Source organism: Symphodus melops (assembly GCF_947650265.1).
Source record: "Symphodus melops genome assembly, chromosome: 13".
Taxonomy (NCBI): Eukaryota; Metazoa; Chordata; class Actinopteri; order Labriformes; family Labridae; genus Symphodus; species Symphodus melops.
The window spans coordinates 24,954,235-24,978,755 of NC_136703.1; the positions used below are offsets into that span (position 1 = coordinate 24,954,235).

General features: G+C 44.8%; 2 protein-coding genes across 5 annotated transcripts in view; both read right to left on the bottom strand.

Moving 5' to 3' along the window:
• Positions 1-12,787, bottom strand: part of LOC306834263 (uncharacterized protein) — a 21,613-nt gene extending 8,826 nt beyond the window's left edge. The window contains exons 1-3 of the mRNA XM_079360096.1: positions 12,118-12,787; positions 11,580-11,767; positions 10,040-10,157 (exon numbers count right to left, since the gene is read on the bottom strand). Of these exons, the coding sequence (XP_079216222.1) occupies positions 10,040-10,157; positions 11,580-11,767; positions 12,118-12,698 (887 nt within the window). The 5' untranslated portion in view covers positions 12,699-12,787. The remainder of the gene's footprint in view (positions 1-10,039; positions 10,158-11,579; positions 11,768-12,117) is intronic.
• Positions 12,788-14,662: 1,875 nt separating this feature from the next.
• ccm2l (CCM2 like scaffold protein) lies at positions 14,663-24,384 on the bottom strand. Of its 4 annotated transcripts, none has more exons than XM_079358630.1 (11): positions 24,175-24,384; positions 21,484-21,651; positions 21,325-21,408; positions 21,014-21,197; positions 20,088-20,725; positions 19,431-19,560; positions 19,032-19,095; positions 18,579-18,735; positions 17,987-18,125; positions 16,768-16,915; positions 14,663-16,458 (listed from the first exon to the last, which is right to left on the bottom strand). In XM_079358630.1, the coding sequence occupies exons 1-11, from the start codon at positions 24,202-24,204 to the stop codon at positions 16,323-16,325; spliced, it is 1,878 nt and encodes a 625-aa protein (XP_079214756.1). In that variant the 5' UTR covers positions 24,205-24,384; the 3' UTR covers positions 14,663-16,322. The 4 variants fall into 4 exon arrangements, with proteins under 4 accessions (XP_079214756.1, XP_079214755.1, XP_079214758.1 ...); XM_079358629.1 differs by having other exon boundaries at positions 21,014-21,200; XM_079358632.1 differs by having other exon boundaries at positions 14,664-16,455.
• Between the last annotated feature and the right edge of the window lie 137 nt (positions 24,385-24,521).

Genomic DNA, 24,521 nt, shown 5'->3' on the forward strand with positions numbered 1-24,521 from the left:
AATGGCGTCTGTGTAAGCGTGTGATCAGCTGACGCCAGCGCTCTCCCAGTCCGTCTAAATCTGTCCCAGTATCTGAGCCGTGGATCTGCAGACTCATTATCACAGCAGGCGGACCAGAATGGCCCCTTTCCATGAGAACCAGTCCACTCTGTCTGGGATGTTGTGGAAAGTTTCCTGTCTGTGGGAACGGAAAAAAATCAGCGTGTCGCTCCGTTCAGCGCCGAGCCTCCAGATAATGATGATGAATGGAGTTTTAAGGAAGACGTGCACGCTGACTGCACGCTCCGTCACGTCCGGAGGCTCTGAGCTGCACGGCCGTCAAAAAGTCCTTCATGTGATGGGACGAGATGGACACTGACCCAGTAATGTCAATCACTCCTCCTCTGCTATTTCTAACTAAGATGGTTAGTTAGGAAATACGCTGAACTCAGATGTAAACAGAATATCTTTTTTAATGATGTTATCAACACCTGGATGTCATCTCTCATTTCGAAACGTAAATTGGATGCACAGTAAATTCTTAAAAAAAAAAAAATCAATTCTCTTCATACTCAATGAAAGCCAACATGGGGAGTTGAACATTCCATGAAAGGCTCTGTCCCTGCAGGCCGGCTTTTGGGCGGCTGTAGTGATGGATTTTTCTGGACGCAGAGTCATTTCATCCAGTTTGAGTCATGAACAACACACACTCACACACACACACACACACACACACACACACACACACACTAAAAATAGCTCCTTTTTCTTTTTTATTGAGCTGGAATAAACTAGCGCCAACACACTCGATTCAGAACTGTGTATGCTTAAGATAGAGTATGAAAATATTCTGTGGGAAGTTTTGTTTAATGTCCGCTTTTATCCATCCGTCTCTTTTTCTGACATTTCTGTTCGTGTTGTTTATAAAGTTGCATCGATGATCTTATTCTCACACTCCAGTGAACGCAGACGAGGCAGGGTTGGTCATTTCCTCCAGATCCACTCTTTAAGATTCTGGTTTGTTTTTAGGTCCTGATAGAAATTAACAACTCAGGTTCTCTGAAAAAGGAACAACGACAATCCGTCATCTGTATCAGTTTGTAAAACTTCGACCAATCTCAGCCACGAGGTACCAATCTGATGAACCAATCACACGCCTCCCTGTCTCCCTCCTCGCTCTCGACCCTTAGCAAGCACGAGCCGACGCCGGCTTCTGGACCGACGGGGCTCGTGCTTGTAAGTGAGGGGGCGGGGCTATTAGAGGGAGCACCGAGGGGAGGGGTGAGTGCAGATGGAGCACCGAGGGAATGCCGCTTTCTAAAATCTACCAACCCTGCCTTCAGGCATGCATTCTCAGCGATGGCCAGCAGGGGGTTCTAAAAAAAGAAAAAAATGCAGGCAGGCTGATAACGACTTCAACAAGTCACCAAGTCTCTAAAGTCTTCTCTTTGTTCAAACATTCGAGTCGTTCCTCTCATTCTATTCTCGTCTCCTGTAGATGGCACCAGTTTAATTTGCCCTTCTAAGAAACCAGCGCACCAATCTCTCACAGCACTTTAACTTTGTTATTTGGATTCCTTCAAAATATGAATCACATTTCCATTTCACTCTCTCTCTCTCTCTCTCTGAGCTGGGAGCTGTCTGCCGGATTGAACCATCGAACCGTCTGTCACACAACACAAAGAGAACGTCAGATTATTCAGGAAGTCTGAAAACGGCTTGAATCATTATCATCTATCCCACTTTCACAAAACACACCCTTCACTGTCATCTTCTTCCTTTCATGGCTCCCAAAATATCTCCTTTCTCTCCAAAACGGAGAGAGTTTTCTCCACGCATTCTGTCACACCAAAAGGACGACATAAAGCAGACAAAACTCGACTGGGAAAATATACAAATGTACAAACATGTCTCTGATCTCGACGCGATGATTTATGAAATACTGAGATTGATCATTAAATTCCTGCTGCTGCATCCTGATTGGCTGTGGAGGGTTTATGAGGTCTGTTGTTGTTGTGTTTTGATGGACGAGTTGACCAGCTGATTTTTTTCCTCACATACAGCTTCATGTGATCAGAGTCTGGGTGGTTTAACTCCGAACACACACACACACACACACACACACACACACACACACAACACACACACACACACACACACACACACACACACACACACACACACACACACACACACACACTACTACACACACACACACACACACACACACAAACACACACACACACACACACACACACGCCGGATTAATCTTCTGTCTCGGCACAGCTCTCGCTCTGGGACAGAAATCAATGTTGACTCTTAAGGTCGTCAGCCATATTAGACTCCCCGTCTCTGTTGTTTTTTTGGGGGTTTTAAGCGCCTCTCGCAGAGCAGAAAAACGTGTTTTCAAAGAAAGGAGCAGTTTGATGGGGCCTCTATTTGTTATCAACAATCTGACGGTCCAACTATCAGCTGGATTTCTGCCATGTCAGAAACGTTTGTGATCCATCGTGCCGTCTCAGCAGCTCCACAATCCAATTTTCCTCATGGCTGCTCTCAAAGATCTGTTAGAGACGGAGCCTGTTCTTCTTTCTTACTGTACTGCTGATAGAAAACTCTACGTCACTCTGCTGTGGTTTGCAGCACATTCATTTCATTTCTATTCAAAAAGGCGTCTTTATTGTCTTTCTCGTATAAAATATAAAATTAATGTTAAATGTGGCCGAGCTCTGCAGGTCACAGATCATCCAACAGGTGACTTCCTCTGCACGTCAGCTGTGATCCACGCTGACCTGTTTAAACTTTCTCACTCTCTCCTTACGTCTCTTATCTTCTCTCTCTTCACAGTGCCGTCAAATCCACACACACACACACACACACACACACACACACACACACCCTGCTTTACTTAAATACCTCTCTAAATCCTTAACGCTCACATGCACACGCTTTGTAACTGACCAACGAGCAACCATAGATTAAATGTTCTGTTGTCTAAATCCTTAAACTGCACACACACACACACACACACACACATGCATACACACTAACACACACACACAGATGCACAGCAGGCAGCAGTGTGTAAGAACAGTCTGTCCACACCTCTCAAACTGACTGATGCTGGACGTTTCACAGATTACACGACAAGGACTTCTGATTGAGCGACACACACACACACACACACACACACACACACACACACACACACACCCACAGGCACACACGCATGCACACGCACACAGCAGCAGGCCTGTTGTGTCGTCTTACGTCACCAGATTAACAGACTCCTCCAGCAGTGAATAAAAATTCAGCCTTCCTTTCTAATCCCTTCTTCTCTGCCTCCGGAGTAAAGACAGTCAGCACGCAGCCACTGCTAACCCGTTTGGTTCTTTTAAGAATATTTAAAAGGGAGAAATTAAACGACAAGTCTGAAAAGGAAAAAAAAAACCTGTCAAAGGTCAATATTGAGCAGATCTAATCGTCTGCTGGTCGGCACTGTTTTTTGTTTCGCTGAGAGTTGGGAGCGTTAGCCGTGCTAGCGTCGACGACCTTCGGCCCTCCTAGCCCGCTAACGTCCACATTCCTGTTTTAAACGCAGTGAGAAAACTAAACCCAACACAGTTTGTGGTCGAGACGCCATCCACCGACTGTGGCTCGTTTACATGCAGGTAGTGGAGAGGTGAAAACAGACGCAACAAGCCCAACGTTAGCGTGGGTCACGTGTTTAACCGACTGGTCTCGGTCTCGGTCTCGGAACACTCTGGTCTCGCTTAGTCTGGTCTTGATTACAGCGCTGATGTCTGCTCTAATTTCTCTAATTGATCACTTCTCTGTTCAGACGCAGCTCATTCACAGTCTTTTAAGTTGACTTGAAATGTTGAAGTCGTTCTGCTGTCATGTTAAAAAAGCCTCTGCGGTCCATCCACACTAAGCTGTTTACAGTCCCAGAGTATCTTTGATACGCTCACGAGTATCTGCTTCTCATCTCTTTGATTATAATCCAAAAAAATACCCATTTAAAAGGGTTTGTGTGACGAACCAGATCAATTCAATCTGCTTATTAAGAAACTGACTTCACTTTTTATTCACCATGATAGTGACTGTGAGAGGAGGAACAGGGGAACTGCTTCTTCTGCAGCCTGCACACCGCATGTGACGCATACGAGACTCTGTGTGTGTGTGTGTGTGTGTGTGTGTGTGTGTGTGTGTGTGTGTGTGTGTGCTAAAGGTCACAGGAAGACAGTGGTCTGTTCAGACTGATGGTGATTCTTCTGAAACCATCAGCTAAACGGTAGTTCCACCCACACGACACTTTCAGATCATTGTTCTTATGAATTCAGCAGGGACAGAGTATTAATGCAAACTGTTGCACAAGGACGACTGATGTGTTTGACGAGGTCCAGTCCAGTTTGGAAAAGACTGGCAGTGAATGTGTTAAAGATAAAGGCTGAAGTCTGATTTATTAGTGAGGAGTGAGAGACCATGTGTGTGCGTGTGTGTGTGTGTGTGTGTGTGTGTGTTTAGGGTGTGGAGGAACACACGCACACACACAAAACATACAGATGATGTCAGTCAGAGACCTTCTCCTCTCTGCATTCTGTTCATCATAGTCATAGAGTGTGTGTGTGTGTGTGTGTGTGTGTGTGTGTGTGTGTCCAGAGGGTGTGTCTAATCAGTATTCCTGCTGAATCTGATAAGTTTTCTTCTTCTTCAGACTCAGAATGAGGTTCAGTTGCATTTGATGTTTTTCTGGGTCATGTGTGTAACAGACACGTTTACAGATGGAGTCAGAAACTTTTTCATTAGAAATATAAAATAATATAATATAATATAATATAATATAATATAGACGTCTGTGTCTGCAGAGACTCGGCCCTCTGGTGGATTTTCATGTTCTGCTTTGTTTCGGTTGATATTGGACGTGATTCAAACCTGCAAATATGACGGACGTGGACAACAAAGAGACATCCTAATCACGGTGAGGTGACATGTGCTTCAAGCTTGTTTCAAAATGAAGGGCGAGCCTTGGGTAAGTTTCCACCCGTGGGTGCAGAGCTGGTCTGCCTCCGGTTGGACAGGCAGGTGACAAACACGGGTGGTTAGCTTGTGCTAACGTGCAGCGGCTTGCGTGGTTGGGACGGGCAGTAGACGTCCTGCCGTGAGAGGGCGATGAGCCCAGGAGGAGGGGCTCCGTTTGAATGTCGTGTTTACAAGCTGCCACGAAAAAAAAAAAAAAATGCTCCAGACTCCACCTTTAAAAGAGCAAAACTCAAAACATGTATCTGCATGCACACAAGCAGACAGATCAACTGTGCTGATATCGCCGGTCTTCATCAGACGAGTGGGACAGACACAGCTGTCCCATGAAGCCTTATATAAAATAATGAAGCATTAAAATAGCAGCATTGTGACATTCAAATGAAAAGTTAAGCAGCTTTAGTCACCAGCATCACGAGTGTCAGCATTTATAACATCCTATCAGCAGAACACACGTGCAGAGCTGAGGAGATAAAGAGAGGAGAGAGAGAGAGAGAGAGAGAGAGAGAGAGAGAGAGAGAGAGAGAGAGAGAGAGAGAGAGAGAGAGAGAGAGAGAGAGAGAGAGAGAGAGAGAGAGAGAGAGAGAGAGAGAGAGAGAGAGAGAAAAAAGCTTAAACACTCAAAACAGAAAAGAGAAACAATCAGAGAGTGAAGGAAGAAAGTTCCGGACCAAACCCTTTAACTGTTTACTCTGCAGGGAGTTAAAGAGGGAGGGACGCCGGGAGAAAACAAAAAGGACAGACGGGGAGAGTCAACGGCTTTACAAACTCACACACACACACACACACCTTTCATTCAACCTGAGCGAGGTTAGACAACAGCTATGTAGAGGATGCTGTCGGAGAGACTCAGTCACGTGCTTGTATTAAACAGAGTTCAATCAATGGCGGATGAAGAGGATCGTGGTTTGTCTTTAATTCCTGCAGGGATTAAAATCACGTCCGATAGATCGTTGAGCAAACTGTCTTCAAACAAGAATGTCCGACTTTTTTGGATCCAGCAGGTGTCGCCCTAAGAACCATTAAGCAAAAGTAGCGGACAAAATTGTCCTCGTCTCGAGCGGCATTGGAGCGTTAGCATGCTAATGTTAGCGCACTTAGCTTTACACTGCACTTACATTGACACATAATGACCTTGATCTAACATCCATATAAGTAGTGAGTTGATGAGTTTCTTTAGTCCTTGACTTAAACAGCCTTTATACACCCGGCCTACAAACAGAGGAGGTGGATCTCTGCTGGATTCATCCGTCAAATATTCGTTCTTTAAGACAGTAAGGTGAAAAGTAACCTCAGACTAAAACATCCCCCTCAATCAGAGCGTGCACTTTTTTTTTTTTTTTTCACGGATGTGCGTGATAAGTTGACTAAATAATGATCTTCGCTCCTTCTGGACGACGTCAGTCTCATTTAGTGTCTGAGCTGTGACTCAGTGTTTGGATGGAGAGCAGAGCATAGCTTCGCTGTCGGACTGTATTTTGATCCCCATGATCACGGAGATAAAGTTATGATGAGGACAGAATACAAATCAGGGAGATGTTCTGTCTAACTGTCATTTCATCCTCTTTATAGTTTTCATTTTATCCCCAAAATCAAAACGACCTGTGACAGTGTTCAACGCTCGATGCAAAGATCCGGAAACGTGTCGAGCAAACGTGATTTAATAAGTGAGTTATCTCAGGGAGTCTTCATGGGTCCGACGTCACCAAGAGGAAACTCCTGGTCTTAATCTGAGGGTGCAAACAGCCACGTCACTGACTCCATGAGCTCACTCATGAACACCTGACCTCTCCAGAGGAAAGTTCAGCCAAACAGAGCTGGCACGGTTTCCTCACCTGGAGTCAGACAGGTTTTAGTGTTTCCCCTGCTGGCACAGCCAACCATCATCTTGACTCCCACAGTAAGCTCAGGAAGTGTTCAGACCGGGGACGAAGCAAAGACGCAATAAAGACAGAAATATACAGCAGGATGAGTTTTCATTTGGAGTCACGTCTGAAAGGTCTGTTGAGATTCTCTTAACGTCAAATGTTAGAAATAAGGGAGAATTTATCCGACGTTTTGCCTGATACAGATGATTCATACACGTCTACACCTGAATGATTTTAGACGAAAACGCTAACGTGGAACTTTTCTGAGAAACACAAATGAGTTTTCGTGTAACGCACGGCCACATGACTTTCAGATTGAGCTCTATTTGAGTGAACGAGTTCCAGGAAGCTGCGTGTCAGTGGAGCGTTAATCTGGGCGCGACACGACGTTTTGAGATCTTGTAAGCTAATTGGTGCAGAATGGAAAGGAGCCAAGTGCATTGTGGGGGAATCCTCAGAGTCCTGGTCGGTTCGGTGACCAGGACTCTAAATCGAGCCGACGCTGCTCAGAGGGTTTATCCTGGAGATAGCCTCAAACACGATGGAGGAGGAGGAGGAGGAGGAGGAGGAGGAGGAGGAAGCGATCTGGAGTTTTAACCTCGATAAACAGGAAGTGACTGCTCAATCTACCTCTTATTGGTGGATACTCGCCTTGTCTCTAACCATCACAAGCTCCACTCTGGTGTCTACTATGGCCCGGTTTGAGAGAATCCGGCTGCACAACTTGCTAACCTACGTCATTAGCAGCAGTTTCAATGAAATAAGTGTGAAATCTTTTACAAAAAAACAAAACTCGATGACACCTCGGAGACCGCCGCCAAACTCTCCGAACATTTTGAACAACTCAGCATGAAGTCATGAGTAAGTACTTTGCAGAGGCAACATGCAGAGAGCAGGAGCAGATACAAAGACAACTTCCATGACCACGTGCCCTGGAAGAGGGACGGAAACACAGAGACACACAGGCGGACAAAAAGAGGAGGAGGAGGACACAAAGTGAAATCCGACCTCATTCGGAGGATTTTACAGTAGAGACGTTGGAGTGAAGCAGATCCATGGCAGCAGTGGAAATAAAGCAGGAAGTATTTTCTCCATGAAAGGAACGTGACCCAGTTTCAGAATCAGTCAATAAATACAAACGTGCTTTTGTGCGGTGAGTAAAGGAGCGCTGCGTCACACACATACGATGCTACCGCGGGGACATTTCAGGTGACTCAATGTCGCCTGTCCACAAGCTGCTGTTTTCACTTTTAGCGTGAACGTGACAGCCGACTCTCTCAGTGCAGACACACACACACACACACACACACACACACACACACACACACACACACACACAGACACACACACACACATACACAAACATAACGGACACCGGGCCAAACTCACACAGACAGCTCACTGTGAAAAAGGACAACTGTGTCGCTTGTAATGCATGTGGAGGCGTCACAGAGACACACACACAAACACACAAACAGAAACACACACACACACCTGTCATAATCTGACAAAAGCCTTCAGCTCAGCAGAGTGTGTCTGTGTGTCTTTGTCCTCCAGAGGGAGGAGAGTCACGTCGGTTTGAAACACTTTAAGGGTTAATGGAAGAAAGATGGAGGAAGTGATGGAGGTGTTTGGCAGTGAAGGTGTCAGGTATGTGTTACATCACAGTACAGTGTGTGTGTGTGTGTGTGTGTGTGTGTGTGTGTGTGCGTGTGGGTGTTGTCTCAGCGTTTGTCGTCTTCGAGGCTGCTTTAGATCAAATATCAGACCCAAAAACATCAACAAAACAAAACGTTCTTCCTGTAACGTGTTCTGAAATGAAAAGCGTGACAGAATTGAACGTGATGAATCATTTGGCTTTTCACAGATCCTGCAGATAGAATCAGCTCAGGCACCGTGGTGAGAACATCTCTGTGGACTCAGTGAAGCTGAGGAATCACATCTGTGATTAGCCCGCGTCATTCACTCTGAGGGGCGTGGCCAGACTTTGTGCAGGGATCGATGATGATGATGATGATGTCCAATCAGAGCTGATCGTTTCCACTTACTGAAAAGCGTCTGCTAACGGTGACCTGAAGTTTGCGTGCACCCACAAAGGGGAGCATTTATTTCCCCCTTCTGTCTGCACCAATCACATGGACTGACATAAGCTTCATTCTTAAAGGACTCAACATGTTAACAGCATCTGCACACTGAAGTCAATGAGCAGCCTGTTGACACGCAGCATGAGCATGAGTGGATTTAAACTGAAGTCTATAGTCAAGGATTATGCGGTGACCAATAAGATTTCAAGATTTCCCCCCTGTGGATACGCCCCTTTAACATGTCACCTTCTGTATGGATATAACTGTGATGTGTGTGTGTGTGTGTGTGTGTGTGTGTGTGTGTGTGTGAAACAGAAGAGTTGGCCGGCTGGTCGGGCTGGCTGGCAGGACTTCACACACACACACTGCGCGGTGTTACAGATGGAGAGGGACTAACAGAGCGTGAATGATGATCGACACAGGAAGTGTGTAGGTGAGGAGGAAGCTGCTCTCATAGATTCATCCGCTGCAGCCAATGGGAAGAAACTTCACATCTGAGAAGCTCAAGAAGACCCACTGTCACCAAAAAAAAACGTGAACCAGCTGTCAGGATGTTTTAGTAAGAATCAGAAGAGAGTGCAATGACCCCACTACACAGGTCGGCTGAAGAGAGAGAGAGTGGGGGGCAGCATACAGCAGACTCGAACCCATGGTCACAGCCTTTACACATAGGTAACAGTATTACCACTAGGCCCCTTGGCTTCCAAACAATCAATTTAAATGTGAAGGTTTTCTAATATTTGGTTGATCTAAATGTGTCACACTCACAGGAAATGGAAGAGGATTCATTTCTAGAAGGACGTTCGGATCTTTAATTTACGAGCCAAATCGCTTCGGAGGGATTGCAGTGACTTTGACCTCTGACCTTTGATCAGCTGAAGGGAATCAGTCCATCATGGATCAGAAACCCCAAGGTCAAAACAGAAGATTTGTCACGCCAGGCTTTCCTCAGATAGAAGCTCGAGCACGGGAGAAGCTGATTGGTTCCGGCTTCATAAAGAAGTGTGAGACGAGTCAGAAATGAAGACGATCAGCAAATCGAGTAAAAAGACAAAAACCCAGCCTGACATGAAGTACAATAAATCCAGTGTGAACAAATGGAGTGTCAGCGTGGCTCTGTGGATGTGGGCTGGTGTCTGCTGCGGCGGCCTGAATGGCGAGCCGTTATCTGCTGCTGATTTCCCGCCTGTTGTGAGGTGTAAATGGGTTAAGCAGTGTTTATCGCCGCAGGGCTGACATTTTCCGGGTTTGATTCGCTGCCAACGCGGTGACGAAGCCGAGCCATCAATCAGCACTCGCACAGACCCGGCGTGTCTCAACCACCGCCAGATGAAGTTTCACAGACACACGCACGAACACACAGCACACACACTGTCACTCACTTCCTGATAATAAAAAAAGTCGCACAGTCGAGACAAACTTTGTTTTTCCATCTTCATTCCATCGTCTGTGCGTGTCTCTGTTTCTTAACGGCTTGAAGTAATCCAGAGTGGCAGTAAACTCCCGAACCTGAAGGATTCTGGGTCACTGTGCCACGGTAAGCAGCTGAACTTCACCTTGTTTGTTTGTGGTTTTTTTAACCCTCACATGTTTCACTTCCCCCTCAGCACAGTCACCAGCTAACCTGCTGCGCTTCACACGGGACCGTGGCGTGCGAGGGAAACTGAAATAATCAGCAAACACGTGTCTGCGTTGAGTACGAGATCTGATGTTTGTAAGTAAATGAGAGACATCAAGAAAGTGAAGGAAAAAAAACAAGTGAAGAGTTTGGGTCTGCGTTTTAACCCTTTGATGCCGATTGTCGAGAATTTGCATCAAACCACTTCTGCTCCAAATGCAGCCAAAATAGCGTCTGTATTCCCCCACTAGCATTAGCATTAGCATTAGCATTAGTTTGTCATAGGACCAGTCAGAGACAGAACAACATCCGTTTGATGTGCTATGTATGTGCTATTCTTATGTAATATCTATTTATGTGCTGTTAAGTAAACGTTCTCAGCTTAATTTAGCATCTACTTGAAAGCAGAAACACGTTAAAAAAAAGTTTTAATACTTGGAAACACATTCAGGCGTCGAGGGGTTAAAGAGGAAGTACAAGGTGGCCGGATATTCAACTTCCTGTTAAGTGATGACGCTATTCTGGTGTTGTTCATGTGAAAAGGTGATCCAGAGGTCTAGAACGAGTTTTGCTAAATGTTTGTTATTTCAGAGATCTCGAGGAAAATGTAAAGTAATCCTGAGTAAGAAGAAGAAGAAGAAGAAGAAGAAGAAGCAGAAGAAGCATACTGATTGGACAGTTTTGTGAATTAACACTATGACTGCTGTTTTCAGTTTGTCCATGTTGTATCTGTCCCTATTAAATAAACCCTTAAAATAAATATGGTCAGCACTATAGTGTGAAAAGTGTGCATGATCAGTGTAATGACAAACAAATAAAAATAAATAAAATCCTCAGTGCAGCAAATTAGACAAAAGACAAAGACAAAAAGACTAAAGGGTTAAAAACAACAAACACTGGTTTTATATATCAGATATGTTAGCTTGCCTTTAAATATCTATACAATCAAATACACCGAGCCCGATTTGAAAACAACAATACTGAATTAGCAGTGTTGAGTCAAGTCTTCAGGAGGTAACATAAGCGGTGGTTTGAAAGTTATTGTGAGCTGAGTCATGTTTATAAAAACAGACAAAGACACCTCCCAGATGTTGTCATCACCTCCAGGTGTGGAGCAGGAACATCCACACGCCTCGTGCCTACACACGGGCAATGATTTGAATGCAGCCTGACCTCCTCTGCAGGGAGGAAACTTTGCATCACCATCAGCGACACAGTGTCAGTGAAATGACTGTGAAGCACACACACACACACACACACACACACACACACACACTCATGGGAACAGAAGATTACATTAGACGTCCACAGTTCTACAGTATCAAGGCCACAGTAGGTGTGTGTGAGTGTGTGAGTGTGTGTGTGTGTGTGTGTGACAATGACAGCTCATTCCTCCCTCAAACTTACAGGTCACATTCAGACACTCACGTTGTTGTTTTGAGACAAATGTAACCGTGTAATCAGCGGAAGTCACGCGCGCGCATTCATTGGAGGAGAAAAACCAAAACCCAGCCGAGGGGTCTCTCACCTCTGTCTGGGCTCCGAGGACACCGAGTTACAGCTCTGGACGGACAGCAAGGTGGAAGACTTCCGCGGTCCCAGCGGAGACGGGAGCAGGCTGTTGTTGGACGGGGACGGGGACAGCTGGTTACTGTTGGACGGGGACGGGGACAGCAGGTTACTGTTACCCGGTAAGGGGGACGAGGCTCTGCGGCAGTCCAGCAACAAATCCGCGCTCCCCACATCGTTGTAGCCCGTGTCCGAAGGCAGGACGAGAATAGGCGGTATGCTTAGGAGTCCTGTCCTCACCATCCCGGAGCTCCCGGTTACTGCCAAATGGGAGAAGGTCCCGTAGCTCCCGGTCGCTCCTGACGCACAGCCGGGGTCGGCTCCCTCCAACTCGGTCTCTCTGGCATTGTCAGCGGGATTACTGTGGACCGGCCGTCCGTCCAAAGAGATGTTACTGAGAAACAAAAGAGCAGCCTGCCTCCGGCGAGAGTTCTCCCGGTTCCTCCGACTGTGCTCCCGTCCCGTGTGCGTTTTTTTACCACCTCCGGCCGCCGCCGTAGTCGCTGCGCTCGGCTGGCCGCACGCAGCAGCCGCCGCCATGGTCTCAGTCCCCACTGAGGAAGTCAAGTGAAGGATCAGCTCGAGACCAGCAACTGTCAAATCCCTTTTTACCCGGCGAGGGAGACCTTTACGCCCTCCTCTGCTCTGATTGGCCGAAATAAGAGTGCGTAATGACGTGTGGCACCAAGCCCTTTGGGGAGGCGTTTGGCTACGCTGTACATGCTGTTAGGAAAAATGTAAATACAGACCATATATGGTAGAATAAAGTATTACAAAAAACAGCTTCACATTTTATGACACATGTGTCACATTAAGGTGATCAAACTGAGCGCACGCGACACTTTTAAACCCTGGCTGTTATTTGTTCTGCTTGTATTTGTTCATCGAGTAGTTTAAATATTGCATTGGTCTACAGTGGTTGCCAAACTGTCTCTGCAGAGCCCTCGGGCTGGGCAATGAATCACTTTTCAATTTCAAATATGACTAAATGTATTTTCTTTCATCCACCCTTTGCACATTTGTGGTTTTTGTATTATTATTTACATTTGACATTTGCTTCTTATATTTTATTTTATTTGAATATTTTTTTTGCACCAATACACCAAGACAAATTCCTTACATGTAAATGTACTTAGCATTTAAAAAAAAAATCAGATTTTGACTTTGCTATCTTATGATCATGAAAACAAGAACATCGAAATGAAACAAATATTGTGCTGCTACGTTTTTAAACCTAGTTAGTTATTTTTTTCTTATCACATGTTAATAATTGCATCGTAATTATTTATTCTTAAGTGTTAGGAGTGTTTAAGTTTGATAAATGCTTGTAGTTTATTGTTAAAGTTTTAACTTAAGGATCCTCAGTTCACTTGAAGGGATGATAAATTAATGTGTAAAAACATCTGGATAAAATTATGTTTTATACTGTAGGCCTGTTTGTCTACATAAAAAACACACTCAGATTTTCCTGGCAGTGAAGGCACCATGTGGTTCAATGCAGGATATAATAGCTGAATATAATGTCATTTCTTTTTTAAGCGGTGTTGTTGCCTTCAGTGTCATTTCTCCGTACAGAGCCTTGACGCCGGAGCATTAACCTCCGTGTCTCTGCAGCGCCATCTGACAGCTGCTGTGATTGGCTGTTGGCACTCTTTTATAAAACCCTGGTGGATTCTCTCTGCAGTGATCCCTCCGGTGACAGCAGCACTGGGCCGAGTGACACCTGGTTGGCTTAGCAGGTCGACCACACCATGACTGTTAGCTGGCTAAATATACCCTGTAGGGAGCAGCACGCTGTAATCCCTGCAGGCCGAGGAGTTTGTTATTGTACACCCTGATCCCCCTCCAGCTAACAAGCCACAAACCGTCCAGCTGCATCCACAGCAGGATGGGAATCCACAGCTGACGTCATCGTCATTTAATTATTTTTGATCTCGCTTGAAATCCATGTTTGATTAGCATGATGTAATGGGATTACGTATTGAAATATTCTAAAGGTATTAAAGTGGGATGGGGATAAAGAATGATCTCTACCTGCTAAAGGTCTTGTTGCTTTGTTCTTACCGACCTTTGCTGACCTCCTCTGACCTCTAAGAGGTGAACGCAGGTTCACAGGAACTTGGGTTAAGTCTTTTAGGAAAAGAAGAAGAAGAAGCACCAAAGTTGGATAAATAAAATCTAATAATTCCTGGTTTAGTTACATAAATCATGACTTCACGTCCTTAGTTCTCTGTATTTCTAAATCTCTCATCTTCTCTGACTGAATCCATTTCAAAGGATTCTTTATGTTCACTTCACTTTTTAAATTGTTTTTATCTCCCTGTAAGTTCGGGCTTCACTCTCAGTGGTGACACACCACGGAATAACACAACTACAGAGATCCAACCTTACTTTGAAGAGACGTAAACATTTATAGGTTCAGATGTTTTTTTTGTTTTTTTTTCAAATTTGTAAATCTTTATTAAACAAATAGAAACTCTTTACATCATTATTGGTTATTTAAAAACTGTAAAAGTTTGATTGAGTCTGAACGTAATGGTTACAGGTGTCCACAATGCTGCAGAGGACAAACAGAGGAAGGGATTGTGTGTGTGTGTGTGTGTGTGTGTGTGTGTGTGTGTGTGTGTGTGTGTGTGCATGTGTGTGCTTGTGTTGTATTTGTGTGCTGCACGCATCAGCAGGAAGATGATGATATGATAGTAAATGCCGCCACATGGATGATTGCAGAGCTGTAATCCGTTGATGAGTTTATACAATGTGTTTGCTGCCACTGACACACACACACACACACACACACACACACACACACACACACACACACACACACACCCTAAAACTACAGTTTGACAGGCAGAAATGAGCTCAGCGATGATCCCCCGTCCTGATAACAGAGCTGGATATTATCTCACAGCTTTGACTGATACATCAGGAGCTCTGACCTTTTGGAGCTTCTCAGGAAAAATCACAAATTTGAGTGTTTGCCTCCAAAGACAACGCAGTGATGTCACTGCAGGAAAAAAAAAGAAGGTCATTATAATGTCACAGACCTTCGAAGCCTTAAACAGACCTGTTCAAACTCAGCTCTCGCTTATCTTCATCTATTGAACATAAGAGCCGAGTTTATTTATACAGCACATAAGAGAGGGACATTTTAAATCACCATGTGTGTAAATAAATGTGAAACACTTCAAACGTATGCAACAATAGTTAGAGAGTTACATAAAGGGACGGAGGATGCTATCATGAGTCGGCTGAGGCCAATGGGCTGCACCGACCCTCTCTCTCTCTCTCTCTCTCTCTCTGATGTTCAGCGAGGCTGGCAGAGGAGAGCACCGGGGGGCAGAGAAGCAGTGCACCATGGGAAGGTCATGATGCTGCCGCCAGGATAACGGGTCAATGCAGCATGGAGAGAGAGAGAGAGAGAGAGAGAGAGAGAGGGAGTCACACGCAGAGGGGAGGATTTTAGAATTGAGATTTTGTGGTTCTCGTTGTTCATCAAACTAGAAGTATATAGTCGTGTTATCGTTGTTTCTATATTTCTATTGAATATCTATCTGTTTAGTTTCTATTTCAAACTCTGATCTTTCTGCAGATTGATGCCGGCTACAGGTCAAAAGCAGGGCTCTGAAATCAGCTCTTTTGTCCTCAGATGCCCCCATGTGGTGACACATAGGTACTGCAACCCCTTGCTGAAACGTGGCAATGTAAAGTTCAATAGAGAGAAGCCTTAATTTAGTATTTTTCCCAGTGATTCAATCAAACGTTTATTTGCAATGTGTGATTCAGTGTCACGTCCGCCATCGATGGGACTTCAGAGCCCCCTGCAGGACCAGACGGGAGACGTCACTCAGGTACATGTCACGCTGACCTTTTATGACCTTGAGTCTTCAGTCAAGTATTAAATTGAGTGATATTATGCAGTTATAATATGCATAAATAATCAGTGTTTGAAGTGAATAAAGGCAGCTTTGTTTTTCAAAAGACCAACACTCAAATTCACTTTTTAGTTTTATTCACTGTCTGTCTTTTCTTCTTCTATAATATATAAAAAACAACCTCATCACTTATTTACAGTTGATTTCTCTGGTGAGGGTCTTGAACTTGGTCGGGTTGAAGGTTCAAACACGGTCTGACTGTAATAAGGAATCAAACTGTGCGTCTCCATCAGAGGTAGTAGTCTTCCTCCTCGATGTCTCCGTGTGTGTCCTGGAAGCCGAGCGCCTGGATGTCGTGGGTGATGTCTGTGATGCGTCGGTTGAATTCCTGAGATCCCGATGCCCTCGAGCTGTTGTCATACCTGCTGGAAGAAAACAAAAACTAGATGATCAGGTTCGCGACTGGTCGAGCATCAGGACCCACCTCCATCATGAAAACATGGGCAGTTTGAACTCTGGGATAATTCTGTATTTTTTTTTTTTGCAAAAACTTTTTTTGAGACAATTTTTGAATAATTAAATTTCCTGCTAAAAAATATTTTTTTGTAAAATGAAATAATTTCCATATTCATGTTTCCAGCTTGCAGCGGCAAAATTTTTGCCTTAATGTTTGAAGAAGGAAAGAAGCGTACTAAGCGTGGAGACGTTCACCTTTGACCTCCTGACCTACATACCCTCTCATGGCCGTGGCCGACGTGTTGCTCATGCTGCGTTTGATCCGACCAAAGCTGTCGGTTAAAATCCCGCCCTCCCGGATCCCAATGCTCTCCAGGAAACTCTCAAACACCCCGACGTCCTTATCGGGGATGAACGGACGCATGCCTGGAACGCATTGAGCGAGGTGTCATTGGATTCACACTGTCGCAGGATCGTTAATGAAACAAGTTACAATACTGTAAAATCATTTAATTTAAAGAATTAACAATTATATAATACAGCAGTTTAGATACAAAACATTAAAAAAAAAAATGAAGTGTTTTGTTTTCAAAGGTGATTTATCACAACTTTCACTTCTGTCCAATAGAAACATGGAAGAAATGGGAGCGCCTGCTGCCTGCTTGTGTTTGGTGTTGATCTGGTTTCTTCCCATGAAACCTTTAATTATGATAATTACACATGAACACATACGGCTTTAACAAGGTGTGTGAGAGTAAACATCAACACCTCTCGCCCTCTCTCTCTCTCTCTCTCTCTCTCTCGCTCTCTCTCTCTCTCTTCGCTCCCTAACAGGAAGTTGTGGTTTCCTCACAGGAAGTAGGTTAGAGTACTGTAGAAGTGTCTGCGGTAAACACGCAAAAACTAAAGATACTCACACATACAGGAAGTTCCTGCACACTCTCTCTCTCTCACACACACACACACACACACACACACACACACACACACACACACACACACACACACACACACACACACACACACACACACACACACACAACAGTAGTGCTCTCACACACACACACACACACACACTCACACACACACACACACACAACAGTAATGTTCTCTCACACAAACACAACACACACACAACAGTAATGTTCTCACACACACACACACACACACAACAGTAATGTTCTCACACACACACACACACACACACACACACACACACAACAGAATTGTTCTCGCACACACACACTCACACACAGACACACACACAACAGTAATGCTCTCACACACACACACACACACACACACACACAAACAGTAATGTTCTCACACACACATGCATTGTCTTTCCTCTTCCACCACAATAAAAAATATAAACAACAGGTTGTGGTTTGCTGCAGAGTTTCAGTCGGTTTAATGAGCTTTGTCTTTGTGTGTGTGTGTGTGTGTGTGTGTGTGTGTGTGTGTGTGTGTGTGTGTGTGTGTGTGTGATTCTCTCACCCATCAGTAGGAACTTGCGGTCGTCTCCGTACAGTTGCAGCAGCTCAGAGCAGAAGTGGTCGATGTTTGATCCCAGTCTATATTCTCTCAGTAACACGGCAAAGTGCTGCAACTCCACCGGGTTCAGCTTGTTACGCAGCTACACACACACACACACACACACACACACACACACACACACACACACACACACACACACACACACACAAAGAAACACATACGAGCTTATTGAACACGCAGACTTTTTTATTTCACCTGCCAACTTAACCCTGATAATATAACATATAATATAATATATATATAAATAATAATAAATAATAAAAATATAATAATATAACAATAAAAATCAGATTGAATAAAAGCTGCATGTTAAATCATTCTGAGCCACAGTTTTAAGGTTTCTATTTTCGCTCTACATGAAGGTCAAACATGTTTGTTAAGATTAATCAGGTGCTGTTCGCTTCACATTGATTCAAAACGTCTTCACTGCAACTTAAGCTATGGAGTGTTCTCTTTTGATTGGGTGAACTGTGTACATTAAACGTGTGTGTGTGTGTGTGTGTGTGTCTTTGAGCTTCCAGCGCACACTCACTGTTATCATGTACTCCTGCATCAGCAGCAGAGCAGGGTTACCGTCTCCCGCGTCGCTGACTGAAGCCAGACTGCGATGGGAGTCCTGCAGAGAGAGAGAGGAGCTCTCACTGTACGTCTCACTGTAGTACAGCTCAAAGGCATCCTGGGAGCCGTCGCTGAGAACCAGAGGGAGACTTTAGTTATCAATAATGCTGTCACATCCGGCAGCAAAAAAAAACACAAAAACACAAACACAAAAACAAGGCAGTTATCAATCTCCTCTCCTTATTTACTGTTTATCAGTTTATTTATGTGACAGTGGATCAAGGAGGAAAAGAACCCACAGATGAGACTCGACTGGTCTGTAAATGTTTGAACCAACGGAGGAAGTGTGAAGGATTATTTATAGCACGCATGTTGATCAAATGACTTCATGTGTCCCCTGTTACAGCTTCAGTCACATGTTACTCACTATGAGCTGCAGCAGCTAAACTCTGGATCATAGCTGTAGGACATGTCAGTCAGACAGCTGTCACCTGCACACACACACACACACACACAGACGGCTTGGTCACAGTCTGACAGCTCGTGAGCATCCCCAAAGACACCGCAATGCTCATTAAAACTTCATGCAAAATGTTGGAAGAACAAACAGCGTGATGATGATTTGCTTTTTGGCGATTCTTGGAGCGTGGCCGCTAGTGAAGTTTTTTTCTGATCTCGTAGGGACTTTAAAACATAATGGGAACAAATTGCAGGTCAGGAGGCTCCGTTTTTATTTTCTTTTTTATGGTTCAATGACATCTTACGTTAGCAAGAAATTACTAAGCAGGATCAGTGTCAGCAACAGAACAGCCTGAGTGTCACTTACTCCTCTGCAGCCAAAAGCGGTCGGGCATGGTGTGGTGAAATCCTGCTCTGTCCACACACTCAATGGTCTGATGTCCGTAAATGATCTGGAACATCTGACAGATCAGAGAGCAGTACTCCTCTGCGGCCTCCTGCACACACACACACACACACACACACACACACACACACACACACACACACACACACACACACACACACACACACACACACACACACACACACACACACACACACACACACACACACACACACACACAGGATGACAAAGCTTCTCTGCTGTAACTGTGATGCAATACTCCAGCTTATGTAACAATGCAGTCTGTGGCGTGTTTGTGTGTGTGTGTTTGTGTGTGTGTGTGTGTGTGTGTGTGTGTGTGTGTGTGTGTGTGTGTGTGTGTGTAGATGATTTGGCATCATCAGTGTCGGCCTACTTTCCACAGCACCAACATGTGAGTCCAATGAACAACAATTAATGAACACTTTTTTAACGCTTCATGTCTTGACATGATTGTTTTTCTGATCCAGGACTGAACTTCAGGATTGATCAGCTCAGGATGAACACGGCGTGTCTCCAGCAGCACGTGTCCACATGTGAGCAACTAGAATATGATGCGGTACAATAAGTTAGGATACGGTGTGGCGTCAGATAATCCACCTTGTTCTCCACAGCCAGGATGACCAGGTTGCAGTAGGCGTCCGGGCAGGGTGTCGGTTCCAGTGGATTATGGTTCCTCCTCTCCCAGCTGCCATAACTTTTCCCTCGCTCCCAACTTCCTGTGCAGGCTTGCCGCCGCTCCCAGCTGCCCCCGCCACCTCCACCTCCTCCTCCACCACCTCCTCTCCTCTCCCAGCTGCCTCCTCCACCTCCACCGTGCCTCCTTTCCCAGCTCCCTCCAGCACCTCCTCCTGCTCCCACCCCCCAGCTTCCACTCATGGGTCTGGCTCTGCGGTTCTCCCAGCTTCCTCCTGTCTTACGTGTCTGCTGCCTCCTCTCCCAGCTCCCTCCCACCCTCTTCCTCTCCAAGCTCCCTCCTCCTGCTCTCTCTCCACCTCCTCCTCCTCCTCCCACTCCCACTCCCACTCCGCCTCTGTCCACGTTCTGGTTTTTGTCGTGGTTACTCCTGGACAGGGACGGCCTCCAGTCCACTCCACAGATGGTGTGTCTTCGCTCCATGGTTCCCCCTGCAGGCCGCGGGTCAGCGTTACTCATAGTTTGACGTCGACCGTCGACGCCTGTTGTCTTCTTCCTGTCCAGGCTGTCGTCCCCTGCAACGACTGTGTCCACGTTCAGACCTGGAGGACAAGCATTTGAAACATGTGATCCTTTAGTAAGAGGTTTTGTCTGGCTGACACCTGTCCTGGGTTCGTCACTCTTCAAAGACCGCTTCAGCTCTTTGCATGTAAATGAGCTGAGGACGATTTATACATTTTCAATATGGCGACTGCTGCCTCTCCAGAAACCATCCTGGATTCATAAACAGTCGCTCCTTTCTGGCCAATCGGAAGAAGCCATTTAAAAACGACTTCACACACCTGACGAGCGAGTCCACTGCTTTTATCGAGCTAGTGTGACTTCCTCACCTGTCTTCAGGACCAGCAGGTGCAGCGCATCATCTCTCAGGTAGGAGGCAGCGGCGATCTCGTGCGTGGGAATCCTCATCAGCAGCTTCTCATTGTCTCGCCACGTCAGCAGCAGACAGCGAGCGGATAAACTCAGAATGCAGTCCTGATCCACGCTGGTCTTCAACGGCAGCACCTTCAACTGCTGCTGACCAACACACACACACACACACACACACACACACACAATGTCATAATAGATTTTTAGAAGTTGGGAGGTTTTATCTTGGTTGGTTTTCACTAAGCGCCCTGCGTGAGTGATGGGTACTCACCCTCGCTATGTCCAGCAGCTGCAGCAGCTCGTCTCGGCTGGAGGGGTTTAACGAGACTGAGACCCATGTCAGGTGACCGAGGAACTAAGAGAAGAGGTCAGTGGTTGAGTAAACGGTTGAAGCATGTTCTGTTGCATCACACGGTCTCTGAGACGGTACCTTGACCTCCTTCTCGATGTAGTCGAAGATGAGTCTCTCGGGGTGGATGAGGTAGTCAGGAGGGTAGATAGGAACAGTGTGCAGCGGGCGGCGGTACACGCTGCCGCGATCCACCGGCCTGCGACCAGATTTCGACCAGACGAGTCGCTTGATAGGAGAAACAAAACCCTGAGGCGAGACAGTAACAAAGAGTGTGATTGGTTCGGATCACGTCGAAGACAGAGGGTGCACCATGACGTGTAGTGCAGCAGGGGAGGATTTAACTTAAACACGTTCCTGCGAGGTCAGTTCATGCTTTTCTACGTGGATGATCCTCAGATTCATTTAACTCTTCCACCATGCGACGTTGGTCATTTGTAAATACTCGATCGACGCTGGGAAAAGCAAATGGCAGATTGCAACTTCCATCGATGAAACAAATTGTGTTTGCCCTCCAAAAGTGGACTGAAAGAAAGTTTTTGACTTTAGACTGTTATTGTGCACATGTGAAACACTTTTCCACGGGTCTAGAAGAACGACAAAGAGAAACAGGAAAAATAAAAAGTATTAATTCGTTGCATAAGCACCTTGGTCTGACCTGAGCAGGTTGTTCGATTAAGCACATTCATCACAAAATCCAATTATTCCCCACTTTCCGCTTACAAGAAAAACCCCACTAGAACAAGAGGAAGAAGAAAACTCATTACAACCATCATCTGCTTTTGTCTTTTTTTTTTATTGAATTCAGCTGACGACAGAGATGTTTATCACAAAACGTCCTCATTTTACGTTGATCTGCCCTCGTTGTTATTCAGAGAGGAAGACGAGCTTTTGATTTTAAAACAAGCTCATTTCCTCTCACTATTCACTGTGTGTGTGTGTGTGTGTGTGTGTGTGTGTGTGTGTATAATAACATCCATTCGCCTTATGCCTCCAAGCCACACTGTATGAATATGTGTGTTTGTGTGTGTGTGTGTGACAGTGGGTGTCTAACTGTGTGTGCTGTGTTATCGGTGAGTCTCAGTGGGGAGCTGTCTGAGATCACTGCTCACCTATCAATCACCACTGGAACAGCCAAAGGGATGTACTGCATTACAACACACACACACACACACACACACACACACACACACACACACACACACACACACACACACACACACACACACACACACACACACACACACACACACACACATAATAAGGATATGGAAATACAAAATAACTGTCTCATATGCAAGTCAAGTTAAAATTCCAAGCTGAAATGAGAAGCTGATTACAGTCAGACCAGCGAAGAGTCGGAAAAATTAAACAACAAACAGATGAAAGCGAGGCAGCCGAGTTTTATTCATGAAGCACATTTCAAAGATTTGGACTCACGCTGAGCGGTGACTTTTATTATTTCCACCTTGCTACCAAATACAACGATATCTGTCCCGTTTTTTTATTGGACTGAAGAAAATGTAAATGCTTTTAACTTGTTGAAAAAAATTAAAGGAGTACAGCTGAAAACATTGAGAGAGTGTTTTAAAGGACTACAGCTGAAAACATTGAGAGAGTATTTTAAAGGTGTACAGCTGAAAACATTGAGAGAGTATTTTAAAGGAGTACAGCTGAAAACATTGAGAGAGTATTTTAAAGGAGTACAGTTGAAAACATTGAGAGAGTATTTTAAAGGAGTACAGCTGAAAACATTGAGAGAGTGTTTTTAAGGAGTACAGCTGAAAACATTGAGAGAGTGTTTTAAAGGAGTACAGCTGAAAACATTGAGAGAGTGTTTTTAAGGAGTACAGCTGAAAACATTGAGAGAGTATTTTAAAGGTGTACAGCTGAAAACATTGAGAGAGTATTTTAAAGGAGTACAGCTGAAAACATTGAGAGAGTGTTTTTAAGGAGTACAGCTGAAAACATTGAGAGAGTATTTTAAAGGAGTACAGCTGAAAACATTGAGAGAGTGTTTTTAAGGAGTACAGCTGAAAACATTGAGAGAGTATTTTAAAGGTGTACAGCTGAAAACATTGAGAGAGTATTTTAAAGGAGTACAGCTGAAAACATTGAGAGAGTATTTTAAAGGAGTACAGTTGAAAACATTGAGAGAGTATTTTAAAGGAGTACAGCTGAAAACATTGAGAGAGTGTTTTTAAGGAGTACAGCTGAAAACATTGAGAGAGTATTTTAAAGGAGTACAGCTGAAAACATTGAGAGAGTGTTTTTAAGGAGTACAGCTGAAAACATTGAGAGAGTATTTTAAAGGTGTACAGCTGAAAACATTGAGAGAGTATTTTAAAGGAGTACAGCTGAAAACATTGAGAGAGTGTTTTTAAGGAGTACAGCTGAAAACATTGAGAGAGTATTTTAAAGGAGTACAGCTGAAAACATTGAGAGAGTGTTTTAAAGGAGTACAGCTGAAAACATTGAGAGAGTAATTTACAGCCTGTTAGTGAAAGAGCTGCGTAAATCTGAGTGTCGTCTGCGTACTGGCAACGTTTTGTCACGTGATCGTTTCCTGCTGTGAAGCGTTTTATTCAAGGGGCAAGGCTCGGCAAAGATCCAGTAATTGTTGACTATAAATCGGATGAACTGTATGTCTGAAAGGATTGTCTTTAAAACAACATGAAGAAGTGGTAAAGTGTGTTTCGATGACAGACACGACACACTTTGAGGTGATTTAAATAATAAAAAACCTCAGAGACAGAGAAGAAGACTTTTTACCTTCTTGGTTTTCTTGGGTTCATAATCCATCGTTCATCAGTCCACTGAACTTTTCGCCCCGGTCCTGGTCCGCCTGAGTATTTTTAGTATCAGTTTGTCTTTTGTTGTCTTTGTATCTGTCTCTCAGTTGTTTTTTCCATGGTTCATCCAGTGTGTCTGCCGCTCTCTGTGCAAGCTGTTATAGATCTTGTGTTGGCTGCTTCACTCTTCTTCTTTCTCTTTCTACACTGATTGTTCTTTTGAGATCTTTCCTGGGGCCACACACACACACACACACACACACACACACACACACACACACACACACACACACACACACACACACACACACACACACACACACACAC

What these genes read in the sequence shown, in the direction of transcription:
- ccm2l (XM_079358629.1), bottom strand. Translation starts at nt 24,204, where the DNA reads ATGGATTATGAACCCAAGAAAACCAAGAAG. An exon ending in CCGCTTTTGGCTGCAGAGGA is followed by an intron (nt 19,096 to 19,430) that starts GTAAGTGACACT and finishes GTGTGTGTGCAG; the next exon opens with GTGACAGCTGTCTGACTGAC. An exon ending in CCGCAAGTTCCTACTGATGG is followed by an intron (nt 16,916 to 17,986) that starts GTGAGAGAATCA and finishes AATGCGTTCCAG; the next exon opens with GCATGCGTCCGTTCATCCCC.